Source organism: Rhea pennata, chromosome Z, assembly GCF_028389875.1.
Source record: "Rhea pennata isolate bPtePen1 chromosome Z, bPtePen1.pri, whole genome shotgun sequence".
NCBI lineage: Eukaryota > Metazoa > Chordata > Aves > Rheiformes > Rheidae > Rhea > Rhea pennata.
Window position 1 is genome coordinate 9,016,913 of NC_084702.1, and position 17,046 is coordinate 9,033,958.

Consider the following 17,046-nt stretch of genomic DNA (forward strand, 5'->3'; position numbering starts at 1 on the left):
TGAAATTAGGTAATCCAGCCATTACTGTTTGGCATTTTCTGATCAAACTTAAGATACAGTATTTCAAATACTATAGCTATATATGGAAAGTATATCTTCCCCCTGAGCCCGCAGTGAGACTCTTCATCTTCACATGGGGTAACCCTGATGGGAGGAGATACTCACTGGAATTTCTTGTAAATTATGTTTCAGGAGTCAAATATGGGGGAAGGTGAAACCTGAGAATCATTGGGAGCACAGTCCTGGCATGTTTGGTAAGGAATCTCACTTAGGGTATCAGAGGCAATGATATTTCTGGAGTAAACTGTTCAGATTAGAGAAATTAAAGGAAAACTCTGCAGAAGTGGAACTGTAACTTGGAAATGTGTGGTGGGTATATAACAAACATTAGGATAGGAGAAAATGCATGCATGATTTCTGAATAAATGAGCTGTTTAAGCTTGTAACACTTATTTTCACCCTTGATCTAATTTTCCTATAATTTGGAGAAAGCCTGCACTAAGCACCAATGAGTCCACTTTGAGCTGCAGTGAGTGTCTCTCTGCTTGAGCTGTACACAGCTTGTAGCAGAGCCTATTTGACTAGAGCACGCAGTGATAAGCTACCAGATTGCTAGTTTAATGCAAACTGCTAGTTAATATGGTTCTATCCACATTGAAGTACGCTGAGATGAGATTCTTAAATGTACTTGTTTGGGTAGAAGTTATATTACAGCTGAGAGAATTCAACAGCCCACTGCTCCTTCCTGCCCCCAGGATCAGTTCTGTAGTCTCACATGTTTGTTATGCCAGCTCTTCCACTGGTGTCCTTCTGGCTGGAGGGGAAACATTGTATTTTAATGTCTGAGTTAAAATGGTTTGAAGCCACAACATCTAAACAGCTAAACTTTTCTTCTGTAACTGTCACAGTTCCCTAAAGCAGATTCTTGCAATAAGTGATCATATGACTTAGAAGCATAAGGTGGAATTGTACTGCGAGGAGGTCAGAGATTGCTGAGCCCAGCATCCCGGGTGGAAATATTGATGATTGGATCATCTGCCTTTTTGGGTTGTTATTACAGTGCCTCTGTTACAAATTTGACAGAACTATTTTGTGTGGTGTTGCATGTAACCTGGCATGTACAGTCACAAATGCCTTCATCTAGCTTCTAGTTGCAGCTCTAGCAAGGTCACTGTAAGGCTTACAAGAGCTTTCAGCTTGATTTTATTCTTTTTTTCTTGATTAGTTTCAATTTCTCCTTCCCTAGCTACAACTGCATTGAAAGAAGATGAAGAATGCAGGTGAAGATATCAATGTGTTTGTAAACTGCCCTAGGGTAGACCTAATGCACAACAGTTTCATTCTGTGCAGGACTGCTTCAGAGCCTGCAAATCTGAATGGACTAAAGAGCAAATTAGGATGAGACAAGTACTTTTCTGAGCACTTGAAGAGAGTAAGAGTTTTCTTACCCCATCTGCAATCTTGCAAATTTTAATAGTGTGCTAATTGATAATTGCAATGGCATATGGAAGTTGGTTGGTTGGTTGAAAAATACCCCTGCTGTTTGCACACTTTGAAGCTTGCTGCTATTGACCTCTAGTTGCCTTGCACATGAAAGCTGATAAAGCAGAGTTTGGGACTCCACACCTGTAGTAGCAAGGGAAAGAGCCTAGCAGACGTTTAGAGACTGAAGATGCTTTTTGAGCTTGTCGTCTGTTCCTTTGGTTTACATCATACTCTTCTTGGTGAGCTGACTGCTCCAGGATCACTAATTAAGAGAACACTCTCTTCAGTTCATACGCTGTATCTACAGGCTACATTTAGATATGTCCCTGTCTTCACACACTCTGTACATTGCCACCATTTTACATGGATCTTTACTAGTCTGTAGACTATAGGTACTCTGCTGTTATCTAATAATTTATCTGTTGAGTTCGTAGGCTGTCCACGACTTCACCTGCAGAGTTTTTCCTAATGTTATTCCTTTATCCCACTTACCAGGCTATAAGATTCTCATCAATTTGGTAGTTGAACTCGTGTTATTTGTGTTCACACCTTTTGTGTTCCTGCTTTGAAAAATGTGCAGATGGTTTTGGCTGTGAACCATGTTCAGCACTTCTAAGTTTGCTGAAGTCCTGATCCAAGGAAGTATTAGCAAAAGGTGCATCTCCTATTCCTCAGGAGGCATTAGACCTGCATTCTCTGTAGTAGCTTGTTAATTCACCCAGAATGTTGCTTGCTTTTTAACTTCTGATTTTTAGCAGTCTCTTTGCAGGGTTTGTTGTAAATGATTTATCTGCTTTCATGAATGTATGACATTTTGCCAGCCTCCACCGCGTGTGACTAAATCTAGCAGGTGGTGGAATTACTGTTTCACATATCTTTCCATTCTGACTGCTGTTTGGGAGGCCTCTACTGGAATCCTGCATGGAATTTTGATCACTGTCCTACAAGAAAGATATGAACTAATTATATTCCAGATGAAAGCAAGGAGAATAATCAATGTTTTATAAGCTTAAATAGAGGGCTTTGGAATTACTCTGGGTAAAAGGAGGCTAAGGAAGGAACACTTGTAAAATGTTTCAGTGGTGAAGAATCTGATTTTTAAGTCTAGGGAAGATAGGTTAGGTGTTAGAAAAGCTTTCTAAAGAGAGGGAAAGCCTGGAAATTCCAATTTCACTATAAATTCTAAAAATAGATAGAATAAACATCTACTGGGACCCAGTTGATTCTCCCTTGGGATGTGAAGATGGAGTGTATAACACTTGAGACCCCTGTCTGATCTACATTTCTACCCAGAAAGGAGAATGCTGTGCTGTTAGACATGTTTTGTAGACCATTGTGAATTTTCTAAATGGGAAAGTGAGCATTCCTTACTTGAGCAAAACAGATGAAACTGTAATAATTAAAAAACAAAATTGATCTGTTATTTTCCAAAAACTGTGGGAAAAAGCACTTTGAAACCAACTCTTTATTCCATCCCACCATTTTTTTTTAAGTTTACTAAGCTTAGAGCACTTACTGTCAGTTCTTACACAAAAAGCTGAGTTCAGGCTCTAATTTTAGGATTGGATAGGGATGATGCTATATGCTTTCCCACATAAGTTCAAAATATTTCAACTTTCAGAGGCTGCCCTTTCCTCCAGGTTGGAAGAAGCTGTGGTGAACTGCTGCTCTCAGCAGAATTAAATTCTCCAGGGGTGAAGCTGGTGTGCAGGCAGTGAAAGAATAAAGGCAACTCCAACAGAAATAATTATCTGTCTGTTTTCTCTTTGTCTCCCTGTTTGTGTCCCCCAGGTCATTCCCAGGAACTCTGTTTTATCATGAGAATCCTCTTTGCCAGCCCCAAATGCTCCTTCTTTGCAAATGAGTTCTGCTTCCTACTGCCAATTTCCACTCCTAAATTATTCTTTCCAAATTATTGGAGGTTTCCTGTTAGTTGCAAAGCTCTTGTCTCTGTGTTTTCACCATGTTCATGCTTTGTTCTCACAATTGCAATTCATCAGGCAGACCTCTGAGAGCCTAGATTCTCGTGTATGGATGGTATTAGACAAGAAAAGTATTGGGGGAAACAAGCAATGAAAAACATTCTTTTTAAACCTTCATAATGTCTGAGAGTTTCTTTTTGTATTCTTGTGTTCTTGCTGCTAGTTTTCAGACTGGCTATTCTGAGCAGAAAAGAGGGCTGCTCCGCCATTCTGCATGAAGTGAGAGCTTCACTACTGATGAACCTGCTGAACCATCGCTTTGAGAACTATTTTGAAAGGAGGCTTAGGTGTACTTGGAATTAGCAGTATTTAGCACCTTGTGAATGAAATGCATTACTTGCAGTGTTTGTTGGTGTGGTGTGTCTTGGTAGCTGCTAAAAAAATAAAGTATCACTGATATTTATTCTGAAAACAAATGTGCTGAGAAGCTGGGTTAACTTCTTGTTTAATGAAAATATGACCTGTGCTTTCTAGCACCCATCTTGGACAACTTTTGGTTTCCGTGAAGCTAGATCTAACAGTAGCCAAATGGAGAGTAAAAATAAGTGGCTTGTGTGTATAAAAATATGCAAAGACAACAGGGGCTTCTAAGGAAGTGTTGTGCATGTAGATCCCTGTATGTGGCTGCTTTTAGCTTGCACACTCTTGAAAAAGACGATTGGTAAGCAAGGCATTTAGGTTTGTCTGAACTGGTAGCAGTCAAGCTTCTTCCACTGATTAAATTCTGGTGCTTAGTTGGGCCCATCAGAGGGTGAAAGAGATGGTTATCACACAGTGCTCTGATTTGTTTTATCTATATTAATGTCTTGCTATTTCACACTCACTTCCCATATCAAGGTCATCACACAATCAGTAAGGTTGGAAAAGACCTCTGGAGATCATCTAGCCCAATCTCCCAAACATTTGCTGGTGTTGGTTCCACTGGGGCTTGAACCCAGGACCTTCTGTGGGTAAAGCTGATGTGATAACCACTGCATTATGGAACCACTGAACCTCTCAACACCTTTTTCATTCTTTCCAGCAGCTGAGATGATGCCAGTGTCATGGGCCACTTGGATCTATTTGTTCATATCTGTGATGCAGACAGTGGATCCAATGTTTGGCAAAGTCCACCTTTGTAGCCTTCCTTTGGTACAAATGTGGCCAGTATTTCTAGGGCTACCAGCACATCTCTCTCTAAATGCTGTATGACAGAGAACCTCAGTATCAGCCTGTTTAGGAGTATGATATGCTGTGAAAAAAAGGCCATGTATTGTCCCATGGAGAGTGGGGACACTTACAGGTAGGCCCTGGAAGTATGGGGCTGGAGAAGCCTTCAGATGGACCACCTTCCCCTGCTGCACCTGGGGCCCTCTCTGCTTTCTGCATGTGACTGCCAGCAGAGGTTGGACAGCAGAGGTAAGGAAGAGCTTGGGTTGATACTTTACAGAGGAACTAGCTGAGATTTGTCCTGCAACTGGGGTGTAAGGAAAAGACTGTAGGACAAAAACATGGGGCTTGATGAGAGAGGAGAAAGGAGAAACAGCCCTGTTAAAAAACTGTTTTGGCACCACAAGGTTGGAAGGCAGCTAGGTGGGCAGATAGCAGACTTGGAGCTGCTCTACAAGGTGGCTCTCACTGTATGTTTGTACTTGGCAAGTCATTAGGGAGAAAAATAAGACATTGGTGTATTCTTGTCAATAAGACTGGTAGGTGCATAGATAAACATTTGTGAGAAAGCTTTATAAAGTGAATCCACTGAATTCTCCTATGAACTTCTGCTGTCATGTGCTTTTAGTCAACAGACCCCAGCAGCACTGGTGGCAGGACCCCTGGAGGTCTCTGGTCCAACTGCTGCTCACAGTGGGGCTGTCCGTGGCTCTAGGTGAGGGTGGCCATGGGTAAGTCTGAGCGCTGAAACCCCGATAGGGATAGAGATTCCCACCTTCCCCATGCCCTGTCCCAGGGCTGCACCGCCCTCCTGAGGAAGGGGGTTTTCCTGTTGTGCAACCTCATATTTGCATGCACATGAACCAGGGCATATACAGTTTGTGAGACACACAGATCTTCTCTGGAGACACTCAAAACGCACCTGGCTGCGATGCTGTGCAGTGTGCTCTGGGAGACCCTGCCTGAGCAGAGGGGCTGGACTGGATGTTCTCCAGAGGTCCCTGCCGACCTCAGCCCCAGGTGCCTCGTTTAGCAATCCGAGCGAGGTTGTCGTGGAATAAGAGGAAGCAGTTAAAAGCGGAGAAAAGCCTTTGGGAGGAAACGTTTAGCCTCCCTGCTCCTCCGGGGGCTTGGACCTGCGGAGACCTAGGTCTTTTCGCCGTGCGTTTTGGATGCCAAACGTGCGGCAGAGGAGGGGAGAGAAGGGGAGGTCCGCGGCGGAGGGGGCCGGCGGGACACCGCCGCTCCCCGCCTGCCAGGGGCGGCCTGCGGGGAGGGGTCCCCGCTGAGTGACGGCCGGGCCGGGCCGGGCCGAGCTGGGCCGGGCCGGGCCGGGCCGGGGCCGGGGCCGGACTGCCGCCCCCCTCAGCGGCGGAGCCGGCGCCGGCAGGACGCGCCGCCCGGGGCACGGCACGGCACGGCGCGGCGCGGCGCGGGGCCGGGGTGTGGTAAGCGGGCGGCGGGCCCGGCCCGGCTCGGCTTGGCCCGGCCCGGCTCGGCTCAGCCCTTATCTGGGCAAAATATTCGGCTGGCACCGGGCGGCACCGGCTCGCCGTAAATAGCGGCCGCCTCCGTGCTGCGGGCGCCCGGCGGCGCGCAGGGGCAGCGGCGGCCACAACCCGCGCGTGGGAGCCCCGCGGCGGGGACGCGGCGCTGCTCCCCCGCGCGTGTCCGCGGCGGGGCGCGGGCAGCTCCGCTCTGCGCCCGACCGAGGCGCGAAAGCGGCACCGCGGTGGGTTAGCGCAAGTCGTAGCGAGGGGGCCCCGTGCTGTGTGGTGGGTGGGTGGTGAAGAGTGTGCTCCTAGCGCTCCTCTTTTCCCTTCTTTTTCCCCCTTTTCTCTCTTTTTTTCCCCTCTGGTATTGCATTCTTATAATACTGGGAGGACACCGTTCTCAAGGGGATGGCTAGAGAGAAAGTTGTGCCAATTTTTTGCAGGGAAAGCAAAACTCACAGAGGAAAATGTGATTCCTTATGGTGTGTTTTCCACAGCCATGCTTTGTCCGGCTTAAATCAGTCGCTGCCTGGCTTGAAAGATGCTTTCCGTCTCACTGATAACTTTCCCTCGCTTGGCTGGCTGCCGCGTCTGTCCCTGCTCGCGTGCCACCCTGATGTACCCTGCCTGTGCCCTTTCTTTGAAATGGTCCTGCATGGTTTGTGGGGCACAACTTGTTGCTCTCTCTCTGAGTCCTCTGGACTCATTACCCTACCCCTGGGCAGACTTCCTACGTGTAGCTGTTTTACATTTTTCCTTGGGTATGGGGCCTTGAGCCAGGAAGGTGCTCAGCTATGTGACTGAGGTTATTTTTAAGTCTGCGTAAACTCCCTTCCTCTCAAGTGGCCTACCAGCTCGCACTGCAATAAAGTATAAATTTCTCATTGATGAAACAACAGTTGTGTGGAGATGTGATACCTTTTCTTAGAGCAAATAATGGTCAGACTTTTCGGGATGCAAGGGCTTCCTCAGGTTGTTGTAGTGAGCCCTTCATCTTTTGCTTTCTTGGAAGGAGAAGCTGGGCCACAACATTAAGGCACCAGAGGTGAATGCATTTTACAGTGCTGTAGAACAACCTTCACTGATTTCTCTTGACAACCTCTGTATGCACTACCCTGACTTGCATGTGCTTGGTAACTCTAACACACATACCATGTTGCAAGCTCATGGTTAGTCATTACAAGGTATCTTTACCTGTCCTGTTAGAGCTCTCCCTTCTTTCTTCCAGCAACAGTGCTTATTTTTCCAAATGCACTCATCTTGTTCTTTTCTCCACACATTTCTCAATTATGTTGGTCTGTCAGTTTTCTTCCTAGTAATGTGTTTTTACATAATGTTGGAAATGTCTTGCTGTACCTCCTCATCCCTGATATATTTGGGAAAGTCAAACCAGTGTGGAGGCAACCTGGTCTGTCTCATTACTTGTTTTCTTTGCCTGGGTTTTACTTTCATTCACCCTAGGGTCAATTTGGTTTATCTTTTCAAGAGGTACAGAGTGATTGTTTTGTAAGGAATGTGTGTTCCTGTTGCTGGATGTGCTGCTCCAGAGTGATGTTCTCCTGAATATATTTGTAGCTGTTCGCTTATTATTTGCTACTTTGCTATTTTGCAGGCATGTGGAGTTGTTACAGAAGTCCAACATGGCTATAGGCAGGGAAACTAGGATCTGCTTTCTGCTTAGTTCCTCTGCTTACGCCAGCTGTTTGCAAACTATGAGCTAGGAAACCTCTTCTGTATGCAAGGCAGGGACTTGCAGTCAAAATGCGTTTATCCTGTAAAGTAACAAATTCTTGGGGGGGGGGGAGGGGAACAGGAGATAACAGTTGTATTGCATGGTTCTGTATTGCTGAATTACCATGTGCTTTTCAGCCGCGTCTAGCAACGCACCAGGGCTGGAGAGTTAGAGACCCCCCCCCCCCCACCTCCCTGGTGTGCTGTCCCAGGGTTGCACTGCTCTCCAGCAGAAGGAGTTTTTCCTGGTCATTCATGAAGAATGGGATAAGCGTATAAGAGAGCGTATCCTGGATCAGACCAAAGTGCGTCTAGCCTAGGATAATCTGTCTGGCAGCAACCAGTAGCAGATATTCTGGGAAGAGTGTATCAATAGATCTACAGAGCTGCTTCCTCAGAGCTCACCTGGTTGCAGTTTAGGAACACTCAGAGCTGGAGACGGCATTATTCTTTCTTTAGCCCTTGGCAGATTGTATGAGGATTGCACTTCCAGTACGTGTTGCATTCAGATTCGGTGCACAGCTCATACCAAATGGGAGAGTACTCATTTCATTCCTCTCATCAGTAAACATCAACATAGATGCAGTTTCACAGAGCTTCACTTTCACTTCATCCTGTTGGAGCCATACTAGCAGGAGGGTGAGATCACGGACATGTAGATGCAGATATATTACTAACCAGCTCATTGTGCCTTGCCCTAGATGGTCTGGCAAGGACCTCTGTTTTATAGGGCATCGCTGTAGTGTATCAAAGGGTCTGAGGCACTGATCAGTGCAGGACAGCTGTCGATCTCTCTCCTGTGTTCATGTGGCATCCATCAGGCTCAGCTGTTCCCTGCAACTAGAGTATGCCAGAGAAACAGGAGTGCATCAGAGACTAACAAAAGTTAACGCAAGGGACTCAGGATTTCCTTTCTAAGGAGGAGAATATGCAGGCTGTGAAGTTTCCAAGTGGAACACTCTTAAGTTACCAAGCAGGAACTGAGTGTGTAGTATTGGTAATGACTCAGTGTGCCATGTGCTTTCCATATGGATTAGCAATTAGGCAATTAACAAGTATATGCTAAGTGCATGAGAAAACATCACCCCAAATAGGAGAAAGCATAAATGTGCTTACAAGAGCACATGCCTTAAAAGTATTTGAAGGGGGAGACATAGCTGGGCTGGTTTGTATTCGGGCTTTCGCAGAGCTTGACTCCTCTACGTGCTGCCTATGTCATGTTAGTTATTTGCTAGATGGCCCTGATAAGAAAGACTGCTTGATAACAGCCAATGTTGAGTAGTGTGCCTTGCAGGGCTGCAGAAATGTTGCAGAGGGAGGGACTACAAAGCACAGGCAGTTTCTGAGTGCCAGGTTAGGGTCTGGGTGAGCTGTACTTCCTGGCATGCTCATACTGGCTGAGGAGAGAGGAATATCCAGCACAGTGCTACCGGCATAAGACTCCATTGCACACCAGTGGATGAAGGGAAAGTTTGTTTCAGTCGAGCACAGGGAACCTTCTGTAATATATGTGTGACCTTGGGTAAGAGGCTGTTTGCTGTGGAGCTCTCTAGTGCAAGGATGAGAAGGTCAGATCCACAGTAAGGATCTCCACGGGAATGAAGCAGCGTCATCAGAAAGTGTTATCCATGATGTACTCAACTGCTTTGCTGTAGGGTTTAAAGTAAGTAGAGGTAACTTTAAATAGTGTTATGTTTTGCATGGCTAGCAGGTTGCTTGGAGAAGTGCTGTATGAGTATTGTGTCACTGGCAAAATCATGGTATGCTTTGACAGATCCCAAATGCCACATTCCATGTATTTCTTCTCTAATATTTTGCTAAAATGAACATGAACTGCAGTATGTCATGTTAACAACAAATGTCTATAAAAGTTTTAATAAACTAAGGGAAGTGCAGACCTTCTTTGGAGAAGCCTCCAGCTTCCTGAGGAGACAGCAAATTCTGGGATAGATTTGGCTAGGCTGAGAGGGGCTCAGTCGTTCTGGCTGGGGGTTTGCCTGGGTGCGATAAGGGCGTATGCTAATCTCTGCTTCTGCAAATGACATAACAGAGAGTCTCACTGTCTGGAGCATCCCAGCCCCAGTCTGTTCTCTGCCCTTTCTTTCCTTCCCGGGCATGAGTGTGCCTGCACTGTACAGTTCTGCTGGTGGAAAGGCTAAGAGAAATGTGTCCACTGGGCACTGCTTCTTGGGCAGTTATTGTTTTGTTATGGACTGTTAAAGATGATGCTTTGGTACTGTGCAGCGAGACACTGTGGTGGTCTCCTGAAAGCTGGGCTTCACTCACTCTCATGCTGCAGAAGCAAGGGTCTTAGGCCAGTGACCTTGAACCTCATCTGTGCTCTTGGTAGTTTGAACAGTTTATTTCAGGAAAAGGCAGCTAAACCCCCTTATCTTGAACTAAGAGTCAGAACTCAAATGTCGGTCACAGTGGAGAGCTTTTTTTCAGTTGGGTAAATGAAGTGAGTGCAGAAAACAGTCATTTTTTACATGAAAAAGTAGGGGATCAGCCTGCAACACAGTTCCCATCCTGAGTAACTGCCAAACATGGGCAGTCAGGCAGAATCCTGTGTGTTATTCTGAAATCAAACCACAGAAAGTTTAGATGGGAATGTCCAATATCCTTTTCTGAGCAGGGCTAGCTACAAAACTAGATCAGGTTGCCCAAGGCTTTGTCCAGTTGAGCATTGAATGTTCAAAGATGGAGATCCCTCCACCAGTCTGGTTCTTATCCTATGGCTGCACCAGTCTTGTGTCAAGGATTTTTTCCCTGATGTCCAGACAGAATTTCTCTTGATTCAGCTTTGCCGATTGCCCCTTGTTTTTTTTTCCTGTGCACTTCTGAGGAAAGTATGGTTCTGTCTTCCCTATAACCCCTTTCCTATTAGGCAGTGGATGAGACTGCAGTTAGGTCCAGCTGCAGTCTTCTCCTCTGTTGGCTGAAGAAGCCTGGTTCCCTCAGCTTCTCCTCACGCATTGTGTCCCAGTCCCCTGCCCATCCTGCGCTGGCATCCCTTTGGCTTGTGAAGATCTATCTTTTACTGGTGAGCACTAAACAAGATACAATATCCAGATGCGACCTCAGTGGTGCCAAGAAGATGAAAATAACCACTTCTGTGGACCTGCTGGTTGTGCTCTTTCTAATGCAGCCCATACTGAAAGTCTAATACAGAGTTTGTAGGAAGTCTTTCGTCGCTTTAAGTATTTTAGCATCTTGTATACTTAAGGTGGTCATGTGAAGCACAAGCAAACAGTGCTTGATGCTGTAGCCTAGGCCTGTGTTTTTGCTTATTAAAAAGGTGGTTTCCTCTCTGACTAAGAAAATGAGATCAGCTCAAAAAAGAATCTGGAAAAAAATCCAGCAACCAAACATGTAGGACACAATCCCATAAAAGGACTGGCTTTATCTACTTATTTCCCTTTTGTTTCTCCAGGCCAAAGACTTGATGTTTAGCAAGAACAAATTGTAGTCCTAATTCACTTGAAATGGGGAAAACTTCTAAATGTTTGCAATGCAGGTGCAGGGCATGAAGTCTCTTGGAAGGCAGCTCTGGACTGTGATTCATCTGCTGAAGAAGGGGCTGCTGTCTCTGAATGCAGCATTTATACCTGTGCTCTGGGAGGAATGCGTTCCTGTACCAGTGCATCTGCCTTTACATCTCCCATGACCTGGGTAACTAGTGACAAAAAGCACACAGCAGGAAAGAATCTGGATATATAATGCTATGTGATGACACTGGGAAGGCCCAGGTCCTTCTGTGCTCTGCATCAGCCCATATTTTGGCTTTGCTGCTGGATTTTGCACAAGCCACCTATACTCATGTTTTTAGATGTGGTCTCAGATGGAGCTGATGAGCATCTTTCCCTTCTGTCATTACTGGGTCTGGCCCTAATTTGGTGGAGCCTTTTTGCACCTCCTAGGAGCTGATAATACTGACATGTTCAGCCCCAGGAATTCAAGCAGCAGAGTGGAGGTAGGATCAGGCTTCTGCAGGCCAGCACCTTAGTAGGCTGAGATGTAAGCGCAGAGTTAACGTGCTATCCCATGAGAATTAGAACCTCATTTTTAGTGAATTGATATCCTTTATCCCCATATGCCCACTGGGATTTTCCCAGCTTTACCATTTATAATGGCTTCCTCTTCTTTCAGTGCTTCTGATACCCAGTTCCCCTAGACATTCTCAGAGTAGCCCCAGCCCTCTCCTTTGTTTCCTATCTGCTGAATGAGGTGCTTGGGTTGGCTCTGTGTTTTATATATATGCTGACTGGCTGTTTGTATACATCCGCAGCTTGATGAGAGATTAATATTTGAGGTATGTTGAGTCCTGCAAGAAGTTTGAATTAGCTAATGGTTTTAAGGTTTGTCTGACAGGCCACATAAATATACAGTCTTCATTTAGGGAAATCAACTGTATCTAATTTGTTTTTCTCATCTGCACATACCTACAGTATGCATCCCAGATTAGCACCCAGGTGATGCACTGAAATCTAAACACATGCACAGAAAACACTTAGTTCTCTTGAATTTATAGTAATTGCTCCCTTGAGGTATATCCAATTTTCTAAAAACCACCTGGTGTTTATGCTGAAAGTCAAAAGGAACAAATAAACTTTTGTAGCAACTTGCAGAAGGATTGGTTTACATTGGATTATTATTTTTATAATGTAAAAATAATAGCTCTGAACTTTGACTCTGTTTTTCACTTGAGCCATGCAAAAATCTCATAAATCAAACCTCTGCATGAGCCAAATAGAAATTGTTTTAGAGCCAGGCTGTCCCTGACAAGATTAACTCCTGCCTCTAGCGCTGCTCAAAAACAGCTTTAATCCTGAATAGCATTCTGCTTTAAACTTGGCTGTTTTTCCAAGAATCATCAATAATCCCACATGTGACACTTGTTGGCTGAGTACTTATCTCAGAAACCAAACTCTTGGCCTGTTTTCTTATTTCAGATTGTTGAAAATGCCTTTCAGTGGCTTTGAGGGTTCTTTTGGGCAGATGTTCATTTCTGCAGCCATGGCTGTCATTGGGGAGTGCATAGTGTTCCTTGTGTCCACCTTTTGCTGGCAATTCAGGGTGACTTAAGATGCATCAAACACCCCCTTGTGCTGCAGTCCCTGCAGACAAAGTCCGGAGTTTTAGGGGCTGCAGGAGATGTGTAGTCAGAATCTGTGAAAGTGACAACTGTTTTCTGTAGCCTGCTGTGAAACACTGGAATTGGACATCAGCTTAGATTTGTGATGGAATTTATCACTTGAAAGTTCTGTGGCTTCCCTGAAAGTGGTTGCTCTTTCACCCTATGTATGTATAAAAAGACAAAGGCCTTTCATCATTTCTTTCTGTTATGCTGCTGGGTGTAAATGGGAATTTGTATATTCAGAGGCTGGGCTCCTCAGAATTAAGAGTGCTGAGGACCACTGTAACATTGGGTTATGCAGTGTGTCATCTCTCTTTATGGCATATTTTCTTTACGATATTTTGTTTCCTTGGAATTTGTCTTTTTCGCTTGCTGTTTCTGTCACTTTGTCCAGTCCTGCTTTCTTGTTCCTTCTTTTTTTCTGGGATTATCAGGCCATTGAGAGGTGATCCCACAAGTTCTCTTAGTCAGTGCTGCTCCTGACAGAGGTTACTGCAGCTAGCCAGCACTGCACATATTGCAGCCTCTCCAGCATAAACCCTTTGCCACCCTGCCACCACCTGTGGAAGAGAAGGTGGTCCTCCTCTTTGTGCAGCAGTTCACCTGTCAGAAGAACATGACCACGTCCCCATGCCTGTTTTGTTGTACGGACCCGACACAGTGGTCTTACCTTTCTGGAGTTTTTGAAGTTTCTCTCTGAGCAGAGGTCTCTGCAGCTGATACTGACTTCTGGTGCACCAGTACAGACACAGGAGGGGCTTGCACCTGTGCAGAACACAGTGAAAAGAGTATTTCCATGTCTTGTAGGAAATACTCTTCATTTTTTTGTTGATCTGCTTTATCAATTTTCTGTTGAGTCTTGGATTCTTAAGTGTTTTTGGTCCCTTCAGAAGAAAGCTGTTTTATCCTTCTCATAATCACAAATTCTGTCTTTTTAATTTTGTTTTCCTTTCATTCCACATACATTCACAGCAGGAAAAGTCTTATCTGATCTGCAGTGTATGCTCAGTCTTAATCTGATTCTATTTTTCTCCTCAAGCCTCTCTATTTGTCTTCAGGTGTAGGAACTTGTGAACTTGTCTGACATACCAAGGGGAAGACTTTGGGTTAACATGTCTACAGAGCAATGGCATCTCACAATGAGACGTAGTATCTAACTATCTTTGTAGCTGATGTCAATCTTAATTTTTAAAGATTTTTCACGGTGAAGTTATAATAGTGTCAGTCCTTTGCAGCTTCTGTATATTAAGGATATGTATTGTTGCAATGTTTCTTTAGTTGGCTGAATGAAAAGTGGAGTGGTAGGTTTAATAACAAATAATGAGAGATCAAATTACATCTTCTGGATGTCATTTAGAATAGATTTGATGGGGCAGCTTTATGGTAAATTTGGGGTTAACTCTTTCCTGAATGGCCAGGAATGTAGACTTAATATTTGAGTGTAATATTGCAGTTGTATTGGAGGATTGTTTTATTCTTTTGTAGTGCAAGTGTTTGTGAAGGAGAGTTATGTCATACGTGGTGTAAATGACAGCAGATCTGCTCAGGCAAAATTCTCTGCCTTCTCATTTGAGTAGTGCAAAGCCTTCTTGTCTTTTACAGCAAACAAACATTTTTTTTTCCGACACTTGTTAGAAAGATAGGGAAAAACAGCCTTGGGATGTGGAGATAGGGGAGAGTCAGTGAGCACCGTGGCCCTGGAAGTTGTGCTGGCAGATGCACTTGCGCTAAACTAGCACAACGTGTTCATCTGGGTGAGCGACTGTACAAAATGTCTTGCCACCGTGGATACTGCTAATTTTCCAGACACGTTCTCGATGGGAGCAATGCAAGTTGGTGTTTCAATTCTGCTGCACTGGCAAGCGTGTGGCAGGACTGTTTCCTCTCAGCAGCTCTGCTTGAGATATGAAGCAAATGAAGTTCTCCTTGCTGGGATTTAAGCTGTGTTTCAGCAGGCTCCGCACCTGTTCCCAGCACTCAAAGCCTTTGCTATATGCAGCCCAGCCTTTAATTCTTTGCAAGATGCTTTGAAACCTGGAGTGTTTTCCAGAAACGTTGACTGTGCACACTGACATCAAATGTTTCTCCTGCCTTTCGCTTCTTGGTGCTGACAGTCTCTGCCCTTCTGGCAGGCAGCTGCAAGGTCAGAGCTGCGAAGCGTGCATTATGGTGTTCTACTTTGTGTGGAGAAGTTCAGGGTTACCCCTGTTTGCTAGAAAAAGACTGTGGGCGCCTCAGGTAATAGTTGTCCTCAAGTAACAAAGAGATTGCCATGTTCATGCAGATATAGCTATTTCGAGCCATTACAGGGAGTATAGCAGTTTGAGGTCAGTTATCTTCTCCCTTCTTGCCTGTTCTTAGTACCAGCTGTTTTTACAGCCAATAGAATAAACAAAATTCAAAACTAAATTCAAAATACAGCCTTGTCATAGTTCAAACAATGCAAAGTCATAGTGGCACAACATATCTCCAGACTAGATCCAAACTGCTTTTCTCTCATATCAGAGATTATCACTGTAATAACAAGAGTTTGTTCATATGTAATTGTGGTAAAGGCTCTACTTCCCTCTGCCAAGCAAAAGTACGGTCCTGCTGGGGCTGGGGTATTAGACATTGCTGAACTTAATCTGGCCAATGCATGGTACCACAAACATAGTGGTAATACATCAGTCACTTGACACAAAATGTGCTACACTTACGGCCACATTGGATCAGTAAAGTTCGGAAGTTCTGGACTCTAAAGCACTTTGCTTAGCCAAATGCCAAAAGTATGAGATGTCATAACTTCAGCTTCCTCATTCTGCTACCTACTGCCACTGTCCTTAGTGTTTGCAGATTCACTTTAATAGTGTAAAACAAAGAGCTTGTTCTCACTGTGTCAGTTCTGACCCGTAAGAGCCCAGGGGGCTGGTCCTCCGGTAAAACACAGCATCATTTCCTAGCGCTCCACTTCCTAAGTGGCGAGTGGCAGGAATGCAAGTGATGTAGGAATTGTAATCACATCAGTGGGAAACCAAATGTTGGACCAGATGACTGCTCTAAATTTAAGGGCTTGCTGTCAAGCCACATATGCGTTAATGTGCCCTTTTGTAACCACGCTAAAGATAATTTTATCAGGAATAGTAGCTGCAATGTAAGTTGTGTGAAGAATATTCTGCACTACAGAAGAACAATCATAAGAGCATGATCTGCCCTGACAACATGGGCAAAGCTGGAGAGATGTGACTCAGGACAGGCTTCTGACATTCCAGAGGAACTGAAAAGAGGCCATTTATAGAAACAGAAAAGATTTTTGGCTTCTTGAAAAATGGATAGATTGCAGTTATTTTGCTGGAAGTGTCACTTGAGAGAATAGAGGAACTTTGTTCTCCTGTTTATAAACTGTTGGAAAGCTGACTTAAAGTAAAGATCAATATTCTGTGCACCAATCTGGTCAAAAAATATCGACGTACAGACTGTGCTGTGGAACAGAGGGAAACTTTCAACTAGAAAGCAGACTTGAATGCACTCCTGTGTTGTAGGTGCTGTTTCAGGTTCCAGTATATTTTTAAGCCACTGACATGTTTTAAACAATTTGAGCTTAATTGAATCACCGAATCACTGAAGTTGGAAGGAATTGCTGGAGTTTGTTTGGTCCAAGCCCCCTCTCCCCTACTTGAAGCAGCGTCACCTGCAGCAGGTTGCCCAGGACTGCATCCGGTTTGTTTGGAGTCTCCATCCTCAGAGATATTCACAACCTGTCTGGGCAACCCATTCCAGTGTTTGACCACATCACAATGAAAAAGTGGTTTCTAATGTTCAGACAGAATTTCCTGCGTTGCAGTTTGAGCCCATTGCCTCTCGGCCTATCGCTGGAAGAGTCTGGCCTCATCTTCTTTACACCCTCCCTCAGATATTTATACAGCCTGATACAACCCCCCTGAGCTTTCTCCTCTCCAGGCTGAACAGTCACAGTCCTCTCAGCATCTTCTCTGTTTGAGTCTTTTTCATGTTTCTGCAGTGTGCTCAGAGCTGGCAGAGGTTCAGTTATGTATGTATGATTGTGTATGACATTTTACATTATGAGACT

General features: G+C 44.7%; 2 protein-coding genes across 5 annotated transcripts in view; both read left to right on the top strand.

Annotated features, from left to right (window-relative positions):
- The window catches only part of LOC134153134 (tudor domain-containing protein 7-like), a 56,759-nt gene extending 52,941 nt beyond the window's left edge, over positions 1-3,818 (top strand). The window contains exons 17-18 of one of the 2 annotated variants that reach the window (XM_062598989.1): positions 193-254; positions 3,631-3,818. In XM_062598989.1, coding sequence (XP_062454973.1) covers positions 193-215 — 23 coding nt within the window. In that variant the 3' untranslated portion in view covers positions 216-254; positions 3,631-3,818. Of the gene's footprint in view, positions 1-192; positions 255-1,246; positions 1,881-3,630 lie in introns of those variants that run through there. The other variant, XM_062598988.1, reaches the window with a different exon arrangement.
- Positions 3,819-5,963: 2,145 nt separating this feature from the next.
- Positions 5,964-17,046, top strand: part of TMOD1 (tropomodulin 1) — a 33,796-nt gene continuing 22,713 nt past the window's right edge. For 2 of the 3 annotated variants that reach the window (XM_062598994.1, XM_062598991.1), the window contains exon 1: positions 5,964-6,064. The gene's annotated coding sequence lies outside the window, so the exon portion shown is untranslated. Of the gene's footprint in view, positions 6,065-9,211; positions 9,504-17,046 lie in introns of those variants that run through there. The other variant, XM_062598993.1, reaches the window with a different exon arrangement.